Source organism: Elephas maximus, chromosome 8 (assembly GCF_024166365.1).
Source record: "Elephas maximus indicus isolate mEleMax1 chromosome 8, mEleMax1 primary haplotype, whole genome shotgun sequence".
Classification (NCBI taxonomy): domain Eukaryota; kingdom Metazoa; phylum Chordata; class Mammalia; order Proboscidea; family Elephantidae; genus Elephas; species Elephas maximus.
Window position 1 is genome coordinate 74710734 of NC_064826.1, and position 25189 is coordinate 74735922.

Consider the following 25189-nt stretch of genomic DNA (forward strand, 5'->3'; position numbering starts at 1 on the left):
ATGTCCAATATTTTAGGGGTCTAGGTTTCTAGTTCTAGGTTCCATTTTCTCTATAAAGTCTTTCTCAACTCTTCTAGTCTATGTTGATCTCTTACTTAAAAATAATTTTGAAAAAAAAAAACTACACAACTTACTGTCTATAAAACTCATTTAATTTTTCACCATGTAACATTATCATATTCTTAGTAATATAATAAAATCATTAGTGACAATGTCCTGACTTATTTTATTCTCATTACACACCTTTTATTCTCACTACACACCTTTTATTCTCATTACACACCTATGGCATCCTTATTATTGTGAGATCCTCTGGAAGATGAGGAAATGGAATTAGAGTAAGTAACTTACCACAGTCGCTCAGCTAGAAAGTAGTACACGGGGGTCTCGTGTCTAATAGGACTCAGGACTTGCACTCATAGCTGCTATGTTAACTCCCTACTCTACTGCACCTTAACCATCCCCAGTATGTAAGGTTACCCCCTGTTCTTCCCAATAGGCTTTTTGGAGAAAGGAATCATTTTTTAACATATTTTTTTTAATGCATAAGTACTTTATCCTATGTAAATAAATAAATACCTGTTTACCTTCATCTTGGCATTATAACTATATAAGTAACTCATATAATTTCCAAGATGGGATGACTGTCAGATTAAAGAATGGTTTAAAAATATTTTGGCCTATAAAATCTTTTTTTTTTTTTTCAATTGTGAGTCATGTATACAGTATTTATCTTTCTTAAAGAAAATACTTATAGCACTGTGCATAGACAACCAAACCAACCACACGAACTAGAGAAAGATGAGGGTCTTTCATGAATTTGTGATGTGTATGTTGCTGCATCTGTCGTATTCCCTTCTTTTGAGTTGGTAGTAGACCGTAACGGAGAGGAGGCTGATGATTTACTTTTTGGAGAACAACCTATTCATCCCATATATCTAGGTAAGGTATTCCACCAGCATTTGGCAGCAGGAATCACACAACAGCCAAACTCCTTCATTGATAGATCAATCAAATGCCATCACTCTTGTTTTATTTTGTTTTGTTTTTAACTGTATAATTGGCATTACTATTCTGAGTCTTTATTACTGCTTATTAAATCTACAGCCTCAAAACAGTTCATGTATTAAATAGATATTTATAGGGACTTCTATAAAGCTACTTAGTTATTAAATACTAAGCTACATGACAAAATCGTGACATAAATTATCACATTTAAACATCATACCAACCCTTTTACTTTCCACTTTTACTTATGAGGCTGTTACTTGTCCAAGAACACAAACATAGTAAACTATAAAAATAAGATTTGAACTCAAGCATGTGGGACTCCAAAGCCCACAAGTAGCCTTTGAGCTAAAAGCTACTTTAAGATCTTTACATCAGTTCTGAACAAGAGTCTGATGTTAGGATGTTCCTTTTTTTGTTTTCAAGTAAAACTAGAATCTATTCTTTGTAATTTTAATATCCAATTGTTGAAACACTTAAATTCCAGTTTGTTTTCTTGTGATTGCTGATTTTCCCTGCAAGCTGAAAATAATATGACTCTTTCATCATAGAAGAATAATTATACTGGTATTTGTAAAATGCTTCAAATCAAACACATCTGGTCTTGTACAAGTCCAGCCACTGCCTAATAATTGATTCACTGGAGGAGCAGCTATTTCATAAGGATGAGCTTTGGTCATTCACAATTTAAGCAGCCAATTACTTTTAAATCGACTTCAAGAAAGCCATATCTAAAGTTGAACACCACTTCATCTCAGGCAGCAATTTGGCAAGGGTCCTGCGGATTCATTTTTATTATTTAAACAAACATGATCATAAAATTAGCCCCCTTTTAATGTAGTTCTCATTTTGATTATTGCTATTTTACTAGCAAATTTTTTTCTTCAGGCTGAATGAACACTACAATTATTACTGCTTTGCATTGTAAAGGTTGCATCTTAATTAAAAAATCAACACTTTTTTCCGTTTCAGTGACTACATCAACTTCAAAATCAACAAAAACATTGAAGATGCAGTTTTGCTAGACTCACCAATTAGAACGTCCTTGATCAACCAGAATTCATAACTCATAATCTTAAACATAACTTATTCACTGATCTTATAACTGGGCCTATATTGCAAGTACCAGAATGTTTCCAGCTCAACATTTTATGTATCCCTATAGTCAAAGTTACAACAGGTTTGGAAAAACAACACTTCTGAGTTTTTTCTGACATTATCACTGTGGATGTGCCCTGAATGACTTAATGTAATCAGCAGTAAAAGATGAAGTTGTTCTTAGGACTATTTCCTAGTATGCATACACACTTTTTTTATACACACAGCTATAGTTATACATGTAATTTTTTATTATGGTAAAAATAAAGAATAAAAAAACAAATCAACACATAAAGATAAGTTGATCAGAAATGGATATATTTGTAATATGTCATAATATACATTATGCATTGTATATATTTCATATTTTTGGCATATACAAAATAAGATCTTATAATGCTTACTATATGCCATAAATACATATTACTTATTATTTCATGTAAACATACACAATGTTATGCACACACATATGTACTCCTTTAAATTCAAGTCACCCTAGGAGAACACTGAGATACAATGACCTTAAGTAAAGTAGCTTGTTTCAGGTCACATATCTAGTAAGTCAGAGAGATGGGATTTAAACTCAAGTGCCTTGGAGCCAATGCCTTGCTCTTAGGCAGTAAGCTATACTGAGTTGCCTGAATGAATCACACCACGGTTATATTGTACAGCTTTAGTATCTATAGTAGCATCAATACTCTAAATGACATGAATACTAAAAAAAAGGTAACACAGACAAAATGCCAAATGTGATTTTCAATTAATTACAGCATTATATTGCAAATGTTTTGGGCCTGATTATACACTGTCCAAAGATAAACAGTGTGCCAAACCAAAATTTTAAAAAGCTCTTTTGGGAGCATCATTATTTTGTTAAGCAAACATTCAGGATTCCTGAAGCTGAAGGCTTATGTATACATAGGACTTCACCACACTTCTCCAATTCAAAGCACGAGGATGAAGATTTTCATAGAGTGATAGGGAACAGGGGGCTGTCTACTCCACCCTTGTTTTCCATATATGTATTATTTCATACACAGTGTTATAAATTATAGATTATATGGGTTATAAGCATATTGGAGAATGCTATAACAATAAGAAACTTTTCTGACAGGTTTTCATTTTTCCTGGATTTACTGTATTATACAAACATGTATATTTATGTATGCATACATGCACGTGGACAAAAACATGTGCATTTTATTCACTCATTTAATCATAGCAATATAAGGAATGACAGGGTAGCATATTTTGCTGAAAAGAATACAAGAGAATATGTTACAAGATGGGTCTTGGTTCTGTCATTCACTACCTATGAGACTTTGGGAACCACACTAAATCTTTCTGAGCCTTTTCTGCTCTGCCAATAATCCAGGGTCACTTTAAGAAGCAAATGGGATGTGGGATATGGAAATGACGTAAAAACTCGAAATTGCTAAATAAAGGAGATTAGTGTTATTGCCAGTATTTTAGTTATCTCCCACCACACACCAGCTAGCAAAACAGTTGGTACTATGAATGCTTGTTGGCCTCACTTATTTTTCTTTGTAAAAAAAAAAAATAATAATGGTGGGGATGTAATCAAAACGACAAGGTATATTTTATGAAAATAAGATGTCAAATTTTAAAATCCTAAAATTATTATCCATTTACCTTTATATTAATATGAAAATAAGAGCACATTCTTTTCCAATTTTGTAATCACAGCATTTGTGTGTATTTTACTATGTGCACAATCATTGAAATTAGGGGGTTAGGAGACATTTTAATATCAGACCTAAAAAAAAGGTCATACATTATAACAGGCAAGAAGAGTATAATTTAAAAATACATACACACACATTTTGAGAGGTTTGCTGACAATTAAAATTAACACAGTTTTTTAGAAGAGCGAAAATGAGGAATTTTAAATAAAATACAGATGGAGCCATTTGTATCTACAGGTCTGCTTATGTGTATATCACACACACATAAATGCATATGGCTACCTCTAAATGTATATAAGAGGATAGAGCTCCACATACCATAAGCACATTACCCGAGCCTTCAGAAATTGCCATTTAAAAGCAAAAGGCCTAACGTTCCACTTTGATCAATGGGACAGCTTTATCACGAAATGGGATGACTGAAGTTTATTGATTAGCTGATAACCTTCTAATGCATAAGCCTTTAATCTGCAATAAAACAGTAAATGAAAGTAGAGCTTTCAGAAAGGAAAATAGGGTTTGATGATCCTGGAAGAAAACAAGAACATGGAGAGGCTCAGGAAGGCAAAAACATCCAGAAAAACAGAGCAGTGACACCCAGTTACTTGGCTTTCCCTACAGAACCATGAGTTGAGACAACTAGGTCACCTGACATTTGGGCCCCAGTGCCAAGGACTAAACAGTCAAACCAAATCAACATAATAAGGCTATTGTGTCTATGAGGATGTAGAAAAGCAACCTCAAACAGCAATAACATTCCACTTCACAGCATGACCACAATTTCAAAGGAAAAATTAACACTATTGAGAGGCTTACTTCAATACCATCCATACATCTTGGTAGGAATGAGTCATTTTTAACAGAGTTCTATGGCCTCAATGGTATTTGATAGACTTTTCTTGGCATCTCTGTGGTTGGAAAGAAATTTAAGAGTGTCATTGTTTAGGACTAAACTTCAATATATCCAGAATTTTGTCCTGGTCTTTAGATCTTGATAATAATTTAATGTGAAAAACCTAAATAACAGTAAACCAGGAATTATGAGTAAATATGATAAATTAATTGACACGGTGCCTGGAACATAGTGGTGCTCAATAAGGACATATTGAATTGAAGTCTTTCTTTCATCCTACAAAGAACTATTTCTCCGAATTTGGTATAAGAGTTGAAAAATACCTTCTATATCAAAATAAGTGTGTGTGTGGGAGGGGGGTGAACAAATATTTCCTACTCCACAGTCACAAATACAGAATTCGATAAAGAAAAAGATACTAATAAGTAAAAGTTCATATTGTTCTTATTTGCTCTTCTGCCCACATACAATTAAGGGCATAAAATCACTATTCTCTTAAAACCACGGAGAGTCAATAACCTTCTTCAGTTTCAGTGTTTCTTTTTTTTAAATAAGGGTGTTGATCTTGTTAACTATCATGTCTTTCAAGCTGCAGCTGTGGGAATTCTATGACTGGGTTTACTACTACTTCGGGAATTCCAGGACTACTAGTAGTACTGCTCTAACTCTGCTGCCACTAACTACTACTATGCCTCCATTGTCCAAACGGAGGAGAATATGTTACAACTGAAACATTTCTGAGGTCAAAACCTGTGCGTAAATAACATGAAAATATAGGATGTTATCGTAAGCATTCCTAAAATCTGCATAAATAAGAGAAAAGCTTGGAGGCAGAGAACTGCAAGCACTGTAGTCTAGGTGAGAACTGAAAGAGTTCCCAAATACAAAGTCCTCCCATCTTGTTTTCCCACATCTATGAGCTCAAATGAGTTCACAATACTTCTTTCCTGGGTGTTTCCTGTTAGGAGGTTTAGTTGGTCCCTTTCTATCTACCATACCTTGATGAGAAGAATTTTCATATAATATCAATGTCCTATATAAAGAACATTCTTTGTTAGCTATGTAGATTTTTTTCAGAGTATCAACAATTTTGAAATCTTTACGTGTCTTGAGTTCTGGCTATCAGAGAAGGAAGTTCTCTACAGATATACACTCATGAGCTGGGGACCTGAGCTGTGTGGTTTTAATCATCACAAGCATTAGTTATTTGATTATTCTATGCTCTAGGTTTGTCTTTATATAAAAGGGAACAATACCAAGTTATTTCAGAGTATTTGTGCTAAACAGAGGAACATATTGCTACATTTGACTACCAAATAATATTCATTAGAGAGCTTAATCTGATAACGGAGGCTTAACTTTAATGTTATATAAATGCGAGCAGTGTTCCATTATCCTGCAAAGACAAATGAAACACAGGAAAATAAAATCAGATATTTGCATTCCATTGTAACAACTTAAGCCACTTGGGTATATTAAAAAAAAAAACAAAAAACAAAACCCGTTGTCGTTGAGTTGATTCCAACTCATAGCAACCCTATAGGACAGAGTAGAGCTGCCTCGTAGGGTTTCCAAGGAGCACCTGGTGTATTTGAACTGCCAAGCATTTGGTTAGCAGTCATAGCACTTAACCACTACACCACCAGGGTTTCCCTTGTGTATATACATATATATATAATACATATATTTAAATGTTTCTAAGTGTTAAGTACATAAGAAGATTTCCATTCAACGAAATTCAATACTCATTGAGCCCCTACAAAGTAAAAATTACACAAAGATGAACAGGACATGGTCCTTCCTCTAAAAGTCAGGTGAAATAGTATTAAACCTGGGGTGTATACAAAGCACTTATGAACACATAAACTCCAAAACCAAATCCATTGCCATCAAGTTGATTCCGACTCATATGAACACATACCAAAAACCCATCGGAGTCAAGTCAATTCTGACTCAAAGGGACCCTAAAGGACAGAGTAGAACTGCCCCACAGGGTTTCCAAGGAGGGCCTGGTGAATTCGAACTGCTGACATTTTGGTTAGCAGCCGTAGCTCCTAAACACTGCACCACCAGGGTTTTCCTATGAACACATAGGAGTTGTTAATTCTGACTAGGGTGATCAAGGAGTGACACCTGAACTGAATCTTAAAGAACGAGTAAGATCTCAAAAGCAGAGTAGGTCAAAGAGCACCCTAAGCAACAGTGTATAAGTATAAACACATATGTTGTGAATAAGACATAAAACATAGCCTGGAATGGCAGGAAAATAGATAACCCATGGGCATGCTGTGATAAAAGGGGCCTAAAAATAAGTTGGATGGGCCCAGATTAGAATGCTGTATCACTGGGTTTTTATGTAGACAATAGGCAATCACTGACGATTTAAACGGTGGTAACATAATGACATGAATAAACTGTATTTAAGATTAACAAAGAATGGGTTGGATTTGGTGTAGGAGGAGACAGGCATCAAGGAGATCAGTTCAAAAGTGATAAAACTATGTTGGGTGAGGATTTGAAGTGTCTGAATGAGGGCAGCATCAAGAGAATTAAAAAAGAGGAGAGATATTCTAGGAACATTTTGGAAGTAAATCAATAAAATTGGATATGAGGGAATAAGCGATAAGTCAAAGAGGACTTCATGTATTCTTTAACTGAGTGAATGCTTACAATTTTAACTGGGTTGAGGAATACTGATAGAGACATAGCGTTATTGGAAATACCCTGAGTTTGTTTCCAATTTTTGAATTTGAGATTGTCTCACGTATTTACGGAGAAAGCTAAGCAGAAATTACCTATATATGTCTCTCACACACATGCAAAACACACACACACTCAAAAACCAAAAAAGAAAAGAAATGAACAAACCCCATTGCTGTTGAATTGATTCTGACTCATAGCAACACTATAGGACAGAGTAGAACTGTCCCATAGGATTTCCAAAGAGCAGCTAGTAGATTCAAACCACCAACCTTTTGATTAGCAGCCAAGCTCTTCACCACTGCGCCACCAGGGCTCCACACACTCAAAGGAATGGTCATATATGTGTATATGTATAAATGTTTTGCATTCCATCATCAAAATACCCAGGACACATCAGTTATTGAAATCAGGTATGATATTCAACATATTTAACAAACCACAAAGCCCAGGCATCAACCAATCAGATCTGGACAATGGTATGAACTAACGTACAAAGGCCAATGGTTGAAAGAAAGTGTTACGTGCCAGAGGAAATTGGTCCAGACTTACTCACACCAAGATGGTGCGAATGGCTATTTCTTTGAGGCAGTCCTATGACAGAGACATTAGGGCTATTTGCTGTATTGTTTCATTTTGTTTTAAATCAGGACTTCGATATACTTAGACATTACACCTTCTATTCACATTAAAATTAAATAGGGGTGGATATAATAATAACTAATATTGGAGTACATTGTTTTCAAAAAACTATAAGCCATGTTTCTTAGTCCCCCATCACAGGAATATTGCCATAGGCTAAAGATGCAAACACAGACACTGACGGTGAGCCATGTAGAAAAATATAAGCTCCATGCAAAAATAAAATACATATTTTTCTGGTTTGCCCACCACTATATAAAAAAAAAAAAAAAAAAAAAATTTTTTTTTTTTTTATATCACCAGTACCTGGAACAGTGTATGGTATGTAATCGGGCTCAAAATATATTTGCCGAATGAACAAACCTTTAGGGTCTTAAAAATCTACTTAGCATGCTTAATAAAACCATACAACTGCATAAACATGCGTATTCAATAAAAAAGCTAAATTAAAATCTCATAAGTAAAATATGAAGTAAACTGCTGCACTGTTAAGGTTTATTATTCATGTTTAAAATCATAAAAATTAAGACAATGGATATGGTTCTCATTTTTAAGGGTATGATCATTCCAGTTTTACGAGCAGAAATATGAGTTTATGTTTATAAGATTTCTCCATAATAAGAGATATATAAAGGGACTATCACAAGTGAAAGACCCACTGAAGGATCTAAAAATTATTCGTAACAGAATTGTAAAGCCAATAACTAGGAGTAACTGTGAAACAAACCTCTGAATATTTTAATACAGCAAAATGAACTTTCTTGCTAAACCCTAGATTTAAATAAGATGCAAAAGACAGCATACAAAACCATTAAAGAAAAGTACTTTTTCTTATCTTAAAGCTCAATCAGACATTGTATGAGCAGAATTTTCAATATAGCCATTCATGATATATTGTCAATAACTGAGTTCTTGAGTTAACATCACCCTCAGCTACTGCCACATGCAACTAGTTCTGGTTGGAGTATAATTCATTAGATTCTAAAAAACCAACAAAAACAAACCAACCATTTTTACTTAGTGAGACACAGCACAATTTCTCATTAGGAGGAAATTCAATAACAAACAAAAGCAAGCATGCATTGTGCATCTTAAGTAGACGTTCAATATTATAAAAGAAAATAAAATATAAAAAATGATACAAATAAAAACGTGTAACACTAACATACAATTATGACGAAAGGTCCCTGTGTACTATATTTGATTTCATGAAATGTACATTTTCTCTGACACGCTGAGGAGTCCCTGGGTGGCACAAATAGTTAAATGCTCGACTACTGCACTAGCCAAAAAGTTGGCAGTCAAACCCACCCACAGGCGCCTCAGAAGACAGGCCTGGCCACTTGCTTCTAAAAGGTCATAACCTTAAAAACCCTGTGAAATAGTTTTACTCTGCACACATGGGGTCACCATGAGGCTGAACTGGCTCGATGACAACCAACAACAACAAAGAACTGGTGGCCCCCCTAAAAAGATACTTCTTTTCATGATTACTTCGGCAAACTGCTGTGTCAGCTTTCTTATGCATCACCATATGTAAGTATATTTGTTAAAAATAATGGAACAAAGATGGTAATATTTGGTTCTGTAATTAATCTTCCACTCTCAACCCTTACCTGGATTGATCAACAAATGGTGTTTGGTTCTCAACTATTAAGTCCAGTCACTGCATAACAATGTACTCATTTAATATTGAGCAAAGTTCAACTGAAGATGGCATAGATCACTCGCCTCAAATTAATTTGTTGCTAATTATAGGGTGAATGGGGAATGTTTACTGACATACTTCCTTTGAGTATCTTTCTCAAGTCAAGTTCTAGGACATGTTGCTATACTAAAGGCAAAATTAAAGAAGGTTAAATGGGTCAATTGGGAAAGGAAAAGCTAAAGGCTTGGGTTGAAATATATACTTTTAATTTTCAGCAATAATGGAACAAAAAAAGTATTTTTGTTGTTGTTTGTTTTGGGGGTAGGTTTTGTTTTGATTTTGTCTGTTTGTTTTTAGTTTCTTTGGCATTAAATCTAAAATACCTACCTTAGGAAGAGTGACCTATGGTAAAACCAAAATTTTTGAAAAGGATCTACTAAACCAGACTTTACTAAAATTAAGGCTGATACATTTTGCAGATATGTATATAATACTTTAAACCCGTTGCCGTCCAGTTGATTCCGACTCATAGTGACCCTATAGGACAGAGTAGAGTTTCCAAGAAGTGGCTGACGGATTCAAACAGCTGACCTTTTGATTAACAGCCATAAATTATCACGAAGCTCTGTGCCACCAGGGCTTCGTAACTCTTTATAGTAATTCTTATTTACATAGTAGTATTTTCCTATTAATTATGCTTTTTCTAATGCCCACTTTTAAATTCAGATAAGCACTCACCTTATTTAGATGTTATCCTTTCTTACTCCTTGAGTATGTAAAACGTGTCACAGAATCATATGTGGCCTGAACTTGAGAGATTATTTGGTTCCCTGTCATCTTACAGATAGGTAAATAAAGGTTAAGTGACATGCCCAAAGTCTATGATTTAGCTCTTGCTTCTTTTACTGAAATTGATGGGTTTCTGTGAGGTTATCTGAAACGTAAACTCTTGCAAGATGGAGCTATTTTCCAAACAATTGCTATTTTGAGTTCAGAAATGTATTCTCTGCGAAATAATCAAACACCAAACTAAACTTTCATCTTGCTGAAAAAGTGGCTGCTGGGTTCTAAAATGTGACAGGCATAGGGCAGGTATGCAGTGCTATCAACGTAAGAGTAGAACATCTGATGACAAGAAATACCTTGGAAGCATCTGAACAAGGTGGGGTTACAAATGTCTGTGAACATTCAGAACTTATTAGGTGCCCTCTTAAATTAGAACTGATTGTAGTATGACAGGGATCTACAACCAGGGATAACTTTCTCACACCTAAATGTGAAAGAAAATAAGTAATAAAGTAGTCTTCAGAATTAAAAATACGAATAACTCTAGCATAGATTATAAAAACTCAGAAATTATCTAAAAAAAATGGAAACTCTGGTGGTGTAGTGGTTAAGAGCTAGAGCTGCTAACCAAACGGTCAGAAGTTCGAATCCACCAGGTGCTCCTTGGAAACTCTATGGGGCAGTTCTATTCTGTCCTATAGGGTCGCTAGGAGTCAGAATCAACTTGACAGCAACAGGTTTTTTTTTTTTTTTTTAATCTAAAAATATCACTTCTTTATGCACTTTAGTTTTTAATTCTCTAGTATATTTTAAATAATAAAATGACAATATATTATTTCTACAAAAGTTTTCAGGAACTTATCTATTATGTAATTAGTTGTATATGTGTACGAATAGCAGGTTCCATCTTATAACTTGATTGCAAAAGACTGACAGTGCTCTTTTTACAAACAAGTAAATGACAGCATAGGCAAATGTCTGAGTCAGACTCTCTCAGGACAGGGCACATGCAGCTGTATTCGAATGAACTTCCCTAAATGATTCTTATTCATACACAAGTGCGAATAAAAAGATTACTGAATTCAAGTAGAATTATATAGCTGATTGTTGTTGTTGTTACTGTTGTGAGCTGCTCTCAGGTCAGCCTCTGACTCATTTCGACCCCACATGTTACAGAGTAAGGTTTTCTTGGTTGTAAACTTTATGGAAGCAGATTGCCAGGCCTTTTCTTCCACAGAGCCACTGGGTGGGCTTGATCCACTAACCTTTCGGTTAGTAGCCGATTGCAAACCACTTGAGTCACCTGGACTACTTACACAGCTGAGTACGAGCAGCAAAATAATTAAAACTTATCCAGAGAGTTTATCTGCCTTAGTAGGTCAACAGATAGTATAAAATCGATGAATCAAGAAACTGCAGTACAAGCATGCTATTTAGTATGTGGGACAACTAAAAAAATGATTGTTTCTAGGGAGTAGGACTTTGAAATGCAGAGCTGCAGGAATATGGAATGATTTTGTGTTTTTGTTTTTTCCTACTCTTTGAATGTATTACTTTGATAAAATATTTAAACTGTAAAAACTAGAAGAGCAAAAAACAAAGCAACAAACAAACCAACGACAACCACAAAGCACACACATACACACAAGGAAACTTAGAACTTTCAAGAGCTAACTGTTGCTTAGATATAAGAAAAACATGAGACTATCCATTCTAGAAATGGATAGTTTGAGTCTAATTATGTGTTTAAATAAGCCTCAAAAAAAAAAAAAAAAAAAAAGCTAAGTAGCATACTCATATTCTCAAATCCTAGAAATGGAATTCCTCTGAGTGTGTGCTCTCCTTCTAGTAAAAGCTGACAGAGGAACGAAAGAAAACAAAATCTTCTTGGCCAGTCATACCCAAAAATGTAATCAGGCAATAAAGTTTTCAAAATGAATAATAAAAAGTAAAGCTTCATGAAGTACTCACTTGATGTGTGGAAAAACAAAATACAATAAGGTAGCTTAGTAGAAAGGCAGAAAAGCACAAAATGAAAATCATATATTTAACTTTCCTATCCTGGACAAGCACAGTATGTTGACATAAAATAAATTATTCAGTCAGATCTGCATAGACCTGTCTCACTTGTTTTTTACAAACCAGGTTTGTAATAGTAATCTGTTAAGGTTTATACTTCCCCCACTTCATTGCAAAAGGATAGTCAAAGTACTGTACTTAAAAAAAAAAAAAAAAAAATTTACTTGAAGAAGGTGTTTCCCAAGTAATAGTGGCTTTAAATAGTTGAGTTCCACCCCCCGCCCCCCACACGCACAGTAGTTTGTCTTGATTATTTTGAGACAAGTCACTTGGATTGTATTACAAATATCAGTTAAAATATAGAAGTTTGCAAAAGATTACTTTCATAAATATATTAGAGACGAGTCAAGGTTATATTTCTTTAACATAACAACATCATTCTAATTGACCTGCATTCCAGTGTGCTTTCTTGAATGTTTAGAGAAAGGAGTACAGTTATAAGAATCTATCCTGCTGGGAATTTTGAATAACCCTGGCACACCCCTGGGAGTTTTCTGAGAGAAAGTGAAATGTAAATGTCAACATCATCAATCCTGTGAATCAATGTAAAGACTGAAATGTACCGGTGTAAACCAAATGAAAACAAACTGGTTATAAAAATAATACATAATTTTATAACGAAGAAGAAAATGGAAGGTGGTAGATTTAAAAAGATTAGCTATTTAATTTAAAGTATATGATTTAAAATATAAGATTAATGATATAATTAAATTCATAATACATAATTTACAAAAATTCTGTTTATAAACATACTTGTATCTATTTGGAAAGATAAGGCTCATCTATATTCTAAATACACTTTGAATTCTCTAAGAAATACAATTCTCTGGACTAAGTTGCATCCAAAAATAATTCTATATTTGTTTTCAGCGGTGTCTAAGTTATGAAAAGATTTCTTTGTAAGACACAACAACCATTAGAACTATGTAGTCATTTTTTTTAGCCTTCACTCATTTCTTAAGATATACCTTTAAGGAGTTTTTTATTGGTTTGCTTGTTTTCATTTGTTTTTAATGTCTACAGTTGGTGGTGCAGTGGTTAAGGGCTCAGCTGCTAACCAAAAGGTTCGCAGTTCAAATCCACCGCTCACTCTTTGGAAACCCTATGGGGTAGTTCTAATCTCTCCTATAGTGTCACTAAGAGTCAGAATCGACTGGATGGCAAGGGGTTTCGGTTGCTTCTAAGCTTAGCATCCTTCAAAGGTTAGCAAGTTATAGTGTAACGTCATTGGATTCCATATTCCCATTTGAAATATTTTGTAAATAAAGGCAAAGTATGTTCAGGACAATTTTTAGAAAATACTCAAGTATTGTGGTTTAATCTCATTTTTCACAATTTTTTTAATGTTCGGTTCTCTACTCATATGCATATGTTTATACACTTTACAGTCAAATGTATATTCTGGAATTCAATGTTGGACAGAATTTTGCTGTTCATTCCCCCAACCTGCATTTACATAAGGGCTAAAGGAAAAAAAAAAAGAAGCATCTTATTTGATTGATGTATGTAAGGAACTCCAATTATTCACATTTGAAAAAAAAGAACTTCATAGAATTTATAGAAGGGTCACACGGGGGGATGGAGTTTCTTTCTATGTCTCGAGATAGTATCCCTCTGACACACTAAGCATCCCCAGACAGATTAGAAACCAACATTTGTAAAATGCACATAGAAGACAACACAACCTCTCAGTCCCAGTATTTGAGAACCCTCTCCATTCAGAAATGCTCCTTAGAATCAAATCCACATAAATATCCTATTCCTTTTTTTTAAACCACTTTCCTCTTGCTCTTTCCTCAGTGAACACTGAAATTAGCTGGTCGCCATCACCTGAGCAGTAGTCCTTTATGTCTGTGAAAACCTGAGATAAAGCACCCTGCCATTTTTTTCATTAGACTATTTCAAGTTTATTTTTACCTTTGTTTATAGATTTCCTTTATAATTAGGGTGCTTTATTCGCAAGTCTTAAAGCCATATTTTAAAATTTTCACCGTAGTTAGTTCCCCTTGAGTCAATTTCAACTTATGGCAACCCCATGTGTCCAGAGTAGCACTGCTCCATACGGCTTTCTAAACACTCTTTGAGTTCTCTAAGGAGCATATCACAAGGCCTGTCTCCTGAGGCCTCTCTGGGTGGGCTCAAACCTACAATCTTTCGAAGAGTAGTCGAGTGCTTAACCATTTGCACCACCCAGGGATTCCTAATTTTTCGGTAATTTAAGTAAAATAAAAACTTTATCATTCTGGAAATGTTTGGTTAAATTTTCATGGTTTTAGCATGTTTTCTCCAGAATGAGACTATGTATATATGTAAAATCAAACTAAACCCACTGTCATCAAGTCAATTTTAACTCATAGAAACCCTGCAGGACAGAGTAGAACTGCCCCAGAGGGATTAATCTTTATGGAGGAGCCCTGATAGTGCAGTGGTTAAGGAGTCAGCTGCTAACCAAAAGGTCAGCAGTTCAAATCCACTAGCCACTCCTTGGAAACCCTATGGGGCAGTTCTACTCTGTCTTATACGGTCACTATGAATCAGAATCGACTTTTTTTTTTTAATCTACATGGAGGCAAACTGCCACATCTTTCTACCACAGAGTGGCTAGTAGATTTGAACCACAGACCTTCCAGTTAGCAGTCAAGCACTTAATCACTGCACCACCAGGGCTCTGTGTGTATGTGTGTGTGTGTGTGTGTATTGCATATTTATGTGTATTGTTTTAAGGCATGATTTTATATGCTTCAACCTTAAGAAGGAAATTAGGACTCCAACTAACTCTTCAGGGTAGAGGTGGCAAGAAAGGGTCAAGAAAGACTCCAGTGACATAAAATGTAAGCTGAGTCTGGAGTAGGAGATTCACCAGGCTGCAAAGCAGAGGTGAGCATAAAATGAAGGTGTGCAACATCAAAGAAGCACAAAAGAGCTCAATCAGCTTGAAGAATTGCAAGTAATTTAGAATGGCTAAAGCACAGAAAATGGGAAGGTGCTAGAATGACAAGAGTTAAAGCTGAAAAGGTAGGCAAGGCCCAGGTTATAGTACAGTTTTCTGCACAGCTGAAGAATTAGGACTTTGTCCTAAAGGAAGCTTAAGGAGAAAATGAACATGGTCAGGTAGCTTTGCATTAGTGCCCAGTGCCACTGGAGAGGGTAGAAAGGAAGGAGGGAAACTGAAGGCAAGAACAGCAATCAAAAGGCTGATTCATAAATTCGGTCAAGATAGAATGTGATAAGAATACAAAGATGGAGCAGAGGTGATGAAAATAAGGTATTTTTTAAAGACAGAACCAACAATTTGGTAAGTAACTGGAAGTATATGGTAGAGAACTGAATGAGATTAAGATTAAATCTCAGGTTTTAGGCTTTAACGATGATGCCATTAACTTAGAAAGGCAGCAAGAAGAAAAGAGAAACGTTGGTCAGGAAAACTAATGACTTCGGCATTGGACTTGCTAAGCATGCCTTGTTTGCAGAGCGCCATGTTGAAGCTCAGGGTTGTCGTATAAATGCTGTTTTACACGATGCACAGCTGAGGCTGAGGGGCTCAGACCAGGGAGGGTGTTATCTTTTTCTAATTTATACATAAACCCTGCGGTGGTCCAGCTGAAGATTTCCAAGAGACAGCTGCAGAGGGGAGACCCAACTGGAAAGGGCAATGCAGGAAACATCACTGTATACAGCTGCACTGACTAATACAGTAGTCAATAGCCCTCCGGTTCTACTAGCTACATTTCAAATGCTCAAAGGCCAATGCAGTTAGTAATCACTGTAACAGATGGGACAGAGAGAGGGCATTTACATCGTCATAGAAATTTCACTGGTATAGAGCATGTAAGTAAAGAGGAAAAGTTTGGGAACGTAATCCTGGTGAAAGAAGACACACATGAAGAGAACGGGAGTGCAGTGAGAGGGAGTAATCAAAGAAGTAAAAGGGTAAGGAAAAAAATCAGTTCACTGTGACCAAGAGAAGAGAGATTTCAAGATGAAATGGTCAAGAATAAGAAAAGCTGAAAAGAGGTCAAATAAGAAAAAAAAAAAAAAAAAGGAGTACAAAATTACCTTTAGGTAGTTTATTTTACCCTGCCATTTGCATAGCACTGGAATTGTTAACAGTTTCTTCAGATGTAAAATGACTGAGCTAGACTAATTCTCCCACTCAAATGACAGGTTTAGCTTTTAGAAAGAACGCAAGTGCTGCGCAGAAAGGACAACATTGGAAATGTGACCATTCTCTTCCCACTCTTTAATCAAGAAGGCGAGGCCTTGCATAGCCATCTTCCTTCTGTGAGAGATTCTAAGAGTCTCTAATTAAGGTCTATATCATTGCTAAATAGATTTCCTGAAAGTGTGTATCAAAAAACTGTATTCAAACATCAAAGAGTAAATGAAATTCCCTTCCCAAATCAAATATCGAGCTGAACTAAAACATGTAAGATGGGACAGAATCTGGAAGAAACCACACTCCCCTTGAAACCTGGGAAATTTAAGACACCAAATATCAAAGAAGAAAACATTGCTTTCAAATATCTGTTACTCGAAGTAATGAATTTGTATTAGATTTAAGATGTTAAGGTGAGAAAACATGGGTTTGATAAGCTGTAATACATTAAGCATCTCTTGTTGCCTTCTGTGAAACCCATCGATGGTCTGAGAAAATGAACCAGTTAAGAGTTTCCAATGTTGCTAAATGAGTAAAAATGTATTAAGCCAGTTTTACAATCAAGATGGCATTTATATATTTTTCTTCACTATTTGCAACTGAGGTCAATAGCTGCACTTAGTTGGTAGAATGGCAAAGCATAAATATCAGAAGCAAACCCTGAAGCAACCATGTTTGTACAGGCAAAACACTCACTCTGCAATTAAGGGCGAGTGAGTACCCTGTGAATCACTTATCATGCATTCTGTGATAGTTAGGACCTGGAGCAAGGCTCAGGGAAAGGAATGCTGAAGGGACCTTAAGAGAAGCCAGTGGGTACTTCCCTTTGGGTTAATACAACTGAGAAACAGAAAATTCAAGGCTAAAAATTAAAGCAGGTGACAGTTTGTGATTTAATGTAAAATAGTACAATAAGCCAAATAATGTTGGGTCCAGGATCATTTACAGGTTATACAATAAATAATGTCACATGGATTTTAACTACTGACAGCAAAGCAGCACCACACCATGTCCCCCAACAGCATCCAGATTTTCCTTGTAAACATCATGGCAAACTGGAAGTAAACACTCACACACTCATGGTCTACACTCTGTTTCCTCCCCAGGGATATTTACCAAATATAGAGAACAGGATCATCTTTTAATCAGATCAGTACTATTTAGAGCTTGGCTAATACCATATAGGGATTCTGCTGATGTCAGACTCTGCCAAATAAAGTCACCCATGACTGTAGGCAAAAAAGGCACTGGCACAACGCAAAAAACAGACACTAGAGGTGAAAATCAACTAAAAAGCAAAACAGAAAGACAAATACAAGAGACGAGTTATACTGTACTTACAACTTTCAGCCTGATAGTCTGGTACGAACTGCTCGTCATTGTCAGGTACCTGAGCTGAAGAAAGAAAAAACAAAAAATTTTTTTTTTTTTTTTTACGATTAAGAGAGAAACTGTTAAGGAATAAGGAATCTCAAGTAAGATCTTGGTCGGCTGAGATCAAACCTACGATTATTTGGCAATGAGTTCCTGTTTAAAATGGTATTGACAGCAATTCTTGGAAAGAGAAATAAAGGGGATCACTGATGGCAGAAAATGTGCCTTCGTGTACGTGTGTAAAATATAACAGTGGTAGTCGTAGTCCCTCTGAATTTCACCTACCAGTTAGAAATAAAAGGAATACACAAAATTAAAAAAAAAACAAAAGGAAGCTACAAGATTTCTACTAGCTGCAGGGTTTCTTTTAGCAAGAATGGAGCAAAAAGATACTTCAATTCACCCACTGCCGGTGGTTAAGCAGTTCATCTAAATTACCTACATGATTATTTTAAATGACGCGCAGTTATCACACACACCCCTCTGCTTCTTTAGAAATGTCTGCTTTTGGTACTGCAAATTAGACTACTGTAACTAAAAACATTTTCTCTAAATTTGACTGAAATACTCTACAAAGTTTTTAAAATAAAAACTGTTTTCAGTGATTATGGCCAAAAATACAATAAAAATAATAACTAATAAACTGCATCTTGTCATGCAAAATATTTTCCTGGTGACAATTCAGCACTAATAAAAAGAATATCTTTACTTCATCAGTTCTAATGTCAAATGACTTCCCTATTTTCAGTAAAGGAAAAGTACTGAATAAAAAAAAAAAATAGCAGGACTTAATGCATTCGGCTGCAATCAAAACAGAAGTGAGATTTTTCACTCTGAAATGTTTTCATCATGGTTGATTGAGGCCTCACAAAAACCTAATTGACATAATATTACTAAAGTGAGTTTTTGCATGCACACACCATATAAGCACACAAAAACTACATAAAATCGATGTTAGGTTACTTTTAATATGTAAAAACACGTTATCATACTAATTAGCTTCAGCTTTCATCTGATTAGTATTAATTTTCTAGCATTGTATTGTACTAAAACTTTTTTACCCAATCAAGTTATAGTAAAATGGATGTCAGTTAACCCCACCCCCCAAAATGGGCCTATTCTGTATGAGAATTCTTTTTAAAATTGTGTCTTAAAAACGTTTCAGATAGGCAACTGACAGGGTTAAAAAAAACTATATAAAAAGGAATTAGCTTACTGAATATAGCACACATAGGATTAGCTTGTTTTGTTGTTGTTTATATAATAAAAAAAAGTATTTCAAAAATCAGAACTATGTGGCTGAATACTATTTATGCTATATTACTAATAGAATGTAAGTATCTAATGATTTCATATCGGATTGTCTATTATATGCAGTTTGACTTTCAACTGTTTTTTAACAACTTTTTCCTACACATCAAAACTTAAGCTTATTAAAGACACACTCCACGTCCTGCCACCCAATAAAACCAAACAAATTAAGAACATTTTCAAGTTATAACTCATGTCTATTTAATGAGCCTATAGTAGGTCCTTGGAAACTCTATGGGGGCAGTTCTACTCTGTCCTATAGGGTTGCTATGAGTCAGGATCAACTCGATGGCACTGGGTTTGGTTTTTTTTTTTACTTAGTATAAGGAGATTTTTTTCCTCATCCTATTCCACTGATACTGTGAGTAAAAACTTATCAAGTCTGGCAAACTTCAAATCATAATTTCACCACTTGCTGGTTATTTACCTTTGGGCAAGTTATTTACGTTCACTGAACTTAATTTTACTCACAAGTTTAATAGTGATAATGCAAGTTTTTCTGTGAGGATTAAATAAAACAGGCTAAACACAATGTCAGACACAATGACAGGTACTCAACAAATGTTACGTATTTTCTTTTTTCCAGTCCTCCACTATCAATCCCTTTCTTTCAACTTACAAAAAAAAGAAAATACTTCAATCATTATAACACAAAATTAAAGTCTTCACTTCTAATGAACTATATGGAAGGGAATAAAAATAATAGCTAAAATTCATGCATTAGCATTTTCTTAGAAATTAATAACACAATGTAATTTTTGACATTGTATTGAGTTTTTCTTAGATTTATAAATAAACGGAGTAGTACTGTTTGTGCCACCCAGGGACCTTGTGGTACCCTTTACAATAAATTTTCACATTAAAAAATTACAAAAATGGTTTTATATATTTAATAAGCAGCAATGGACAAACAGAATCAAAGTCTGCACTTTTTTTTTTTTTTTTCCATCATACCTACACAAGTTTTGGTTCTTCTCTAACTTAACAGGTAAACAGATATAAATATTGAGATGCAAAATTATCAGCCACAGCAATTACTATACTTTTAAAAGGCCAACATTTACAAGAATCTAATAAAAATGTAATATCCTTTACAGGAATAGTTTAAAAATAGCTGGTGAGTAACAAAAATATATTTGTAACTGAATATGCTGGTATGAATGTCCTAAAGGCCAGATTTTTTTTTTTACTATTACAAGACAAATTTGGAATTCCACAATATATATCACTGCAAGAAAGCATAAAAATCACTGATGGATGTGTGGCGTGTGCTGGGATATGTGTGGAAAAAAAGGCAAAACTTTAGAAGCCAAAGAATCTAGAAGTTATACCTCACAAATATAAAGAAAATAGCTGCATACCAACAATTCGTAAAAAGAGTAAGAATAAGAATTGCTATTTCTGTTCTAAATCCTTAACATACTGAATAAATACTTCACACTTATGTCTGAACATATTACAGAATTTTAACAAAAAACATATGACTCACATTTTCACAGAAGCTAATCTTAAAAAAACTGAATAGACCAAATGAAGCGGCATACTATTTAAATAGACAAAGGCTTAAGTATACCTCTAATTTCAAGTTAGACTAAAAGGAAAGCAGTTAACTAAAAACATAAGTTGGATCTAGGCAAGGAAAATATGACAAACTATTGCCACACTTGTATCATACATTTCCTTTTTTTCATCAATGGACAATAATTCCGTGAAGCAGCAGACTACAGCGGCCTGAAAATCTGTGGCAAGCCATACCAACTCCAAAGTTGAAAATTAACAGTAGAAGTCAACCGAAAAGAAATTTTTTTTCACTACTGTGTTGTAAAACTATGCTTGAAATGAGCACCTTTAGAAATGAAAACCTTTTCCTCCCACTAAGCAATTAAAGAGGAAAGAAGGACAAGGGGGTAAAGTATATACCAAAAGACCAATAAAAGGCTTTCAAGAAGATTAAGCATGTGGATTTTATTGGTAATAGCTGGAGCAGCTCTATCAATTCATTGCACATTAATAGACAAGTTGCCATCAAGTCTCTGGATCTTGGCTTTAAAAGGGTAGTATCTGTACTCAGCTATTTGCTTTACCTAGATTATTATCCAAAGGATTTTTTGGTTTTCTGGGTTTTTTTTGTTTTGTTTTTACTACATATCATGGGAAAGAAATCCATAAAAATATTAATTGTGATATACATGTCACAGGATTCTCAAGCCTCATTTTTAATTTTCATATCTTTTTTTCACTAACATTTTTTGGGGAGTAGAACTGGGCAATTTTTAAATATAGCTTGCTTTTATTTTAAGCCTGCTTTTTTTTAGCTTTCAAATTAGTAATTGTTACTTAAGGTGAACATTTAATATTTTACAAGGCTGGGTGCAGGCAAGTAAAAACCTCTTTTTCTCACAAACTAGGGGCCTGTGAGGTTTTCTTTTTTAAAGCTAGGAAAAAAATGAAAAATTGCAAATAAAACAAATGTCAAGTATAAAAGGGGTTAATATTTAATTAAAACCAGTTCTATCCACTGCAACAATGACCTGGAGCCAAACAAGGCGGAAGATGTATGAGTCATTCTTTCTGCCCGTGAATGAGACAGCTGATCTTCTCAGCAATTCCTCAAGACAAGCAGGCAGTTCTGGAGTTCTGCCTCCATTCACAAAAACACAGTCCAGCATGAGCCATGTGGCCCAACCGCAAATCTTTTCATGTCACACCCTTCCGAAGAGCTAAAGCAAGTAAACTTGAACTTGCAATATAAACACACCAGTTTTATTGCTCTGTCTCAAATACAGCTCGAACCCATTAAGGAAGATATTTAGAGAAATAACCCGCTTACAAAAATTTACTGTTTAGGTAGATAGACAGATGATAGATAGACAGATAGATGATAGATAGATAGATAGATAGATGATAGATAGATAGATAGATAGATAGATAGATAGATAGATAGATAGATAGATAGATAGATAGATAGATAGATAGATAGATAGATAGATAGATGATAGATAGATACACAGATAGATAGATGATGTGGTAGATAACCCATCCTGCTTTATAGGGTACCTTGTCAAGAAAGTTGAATATATAGAAGTAAGAGGGAAGGAAAGGGGGCGGGGGCGGGGAAAGAAAGAAAGAAGGAAAGGAAGTAAGAGGAAAAGTCATTAAAGAAATGTTTTCTTTTTCTTCTCTATTATTCAAATTTTCTTTATCATAAGATTATAATGGACTTTTGCTGAATGGTATAGCATTCCACTTTGATTCAAAGGGTTAGAAAATCAGCTTCTCTGAAGAAATTTAAAATGTTTTTTTAAATGAAACAGTAAGAAAATCAGCCTTTGAACAGTGGTATTCTGTTTAATCCTAAAATAAAGCTTCAGGCCATGGAACAAAATAATCATAAGTCCACTAAGCCTGGTTTTATACCACATCCGCTTTTAACATTAAAATCATTGTACCGATGTATAAGCATTAATTAATGCAAGAAGTATAAACATACTTAAACACACACAAAAATGGGGGCTATTTCCCCATGACAGAAACATCTTTAATATTTGATAAAGACACGGTTTCTATATATTCTAAAAGTAAATGAAAGAAAAGGGTAAGTTTTAAATGTCTTGTGTGTCAACTCAGCTTCATTTCTTAACTCTAAATTGACCAGCAGTGACTTGAAAATTTGAAGGATAGTTCACATCCAAGTAGGTGTTTCTAGACAAATATTTTGTCTAATGCTACAGAGGTACTGACAATATTGTCATTTTATTATTATTATTATTACAAAATTGTGCACAGGTCAAATGGAATAAAGACATATTATGAAATGCAAAAAATTACAGGTTTCCTGTAACTGAATGAGAAAAGCTCAGCAACACTCATTAACATTTACGAGAATGCTTTGAGAAAAACTATACTACGTATGCAACACCAGATTCAATGTTTCTTCTTTTTTAAAGCACTTTTCTTTTCTACATATAGATCCTAGATAAGAAAACCTTTCTACAAGTCCAATGAATATTTAGATATAAAATATATTTACTCTACCTGCTATCTTTAAATCGAGTGCAATTAAGAAGTCATTCTTTTGTATTTTAAAGTACTTCCTGATGCAACAGAAAGAGGGTAGTAGCCCCTTCACTACACACACACACACACACACACACACACGCAAACACACAAATCAAATGACCCTTGCTCTACGCTAAGAAATTTTGGGGCTTCTGTAATTTAATGCTTAATTTGTAATTCCTTTTTTTATGTAAACCAAATAAAATAGTGTAGCTTTGAAAGCCTTTATTCCTTTCTGTGTCACCCCAAAAAACACCCTCTGTGTCACAGGAGAAAAAAAAAAAAGTTCGTGAACACTTATCTAATTGTATGTGCCATTAAAAAAAAAAGTACAATCTTTGATATACAAAAATGAGTACATTATAACTACAATATATCATGGGTGACATTCTGTACAGCAAACAACAATAGCACATATTATTTAAGGAACTTCATAAAAATTATTTGGGATATGAATTTGGAATCAGCCATCAAAGCAAATTGAGATGATAATAATGGCATTTCTACTTTTAAGTCAACCCAACTATTTGATGGTCACATAAAACCAAAAAAAAAAAAAAAAAAAAGGTATCTCCAGGAGGTAACAACCTTTGGTGTGGAAAGGTTGTTCTTGGAGATAAAACTTTGACTTGGATGCATGGTGGGAGCATAAAACTTCACTAATGCAAAGTGCTTGAAAAAGATTTTACCCTGATGGTAGCGAATATCCGCTGACTTTTTTCTTTAATATTACTAAGGAAAGGCCACCTCAAGAACTTCTGGACCAACACCAAAAACTACCCTCAGAAGTAGCTAGGTGATTGCATTGTGTATATACTGAAGTTTATTATTTTCTTTAAATTGTGTTAGTAGGTAAGCTTTAGTAAGCAAGTTTTTTTTTTTTTTTAATTCAAGTTTGCATCCTTCTCTTTCTGTTCCACTCACACAAAAGATTCAGTTTTAACTGTGAATTTCTAGGACATCAGTCCCTAAGGCATAACTTAAAACAGGTTGTTAAAGAATAAGACATTACCATGATATTGATAAGATTGATATTTGAACTCATTATTTGATGGGATCAAATAATTGCAATTGCCTTTCTGTCAGTAGCAATCTTGTTCGAACGATAAATAATCAATAAGGAATTGTACATAGCAAAATTACAATATGAAGTACCTCTGGAGCAAATATAAAATAGACATTCTGATTTTTTTTTTAACTACTGCTATAGTTGCTGAAAATACTAGTGCTTTAATTTTCTTAAATTCAGAAGAAGATGTGATTATTTTAAATTGTGATATATATGTTAAAGACCTTTCAACTGCAGTGTTATACGGAAAGTGGTATTAATATAAAGTTACACTCCTCACAAACATATTTTTGATCCCTATACAGAAATTATTTTTGGGGGGAGCATGGAAGTGTATTTAGAGATGATTTTAGTAAACTTAAAAATGCTGGTTTCATCCTCACCCTCACATAATCCTGCCTAATCTACCCAAACTTCCTCTTAGAAGTAAATTCATATTTCATAACCCATACTAATTTACCCAGTTACTAATCCATATGTTGAGTTTTGGGTCTAATTTAGAAAAATTCTTAAAGGAAAGAACAGATAAGTGTGCTAAGATAACATCATATCCCACGTATTTAGAGACTATGATTGTTTTTTAAAAGCATGCTTTTTATATAACACATTACAACTAACTTGACTCATGTCTACTACGATTTAAAAAAATAAATAAAAATGATTTTTAGACCTGTTTAATTTCCCACTGGGATTCTAACTC

The 25189-nt window shown here is 34.4% G+C and overlaps 1 protein-coding gene across 10 annotated transcripts in view; it reads right to left on the reverse strand.

The window, feature by feature from the left end:
• The window catches only part of ETV1 (ETS variant transcription factor 1), a 103973-nt gene that overhangs the window by 71309 nt on the left and 7475 nt on the right, over positions 1–25189 (reverse strand). For all 10 annotated transcript variants that reach the window (XM_049893719.1, XM_049893714.1, XM_049893716.1 and 7 more), the window contains one exon: positions 18018–18071. In XM_049893719.1, coding sequence (XP_049749676.1) covers positions 18018–18071 — 54 coding nt within the window. The remainder of the gene's footprint in view (positions 1–18017; positions 18072–25189) is intronic.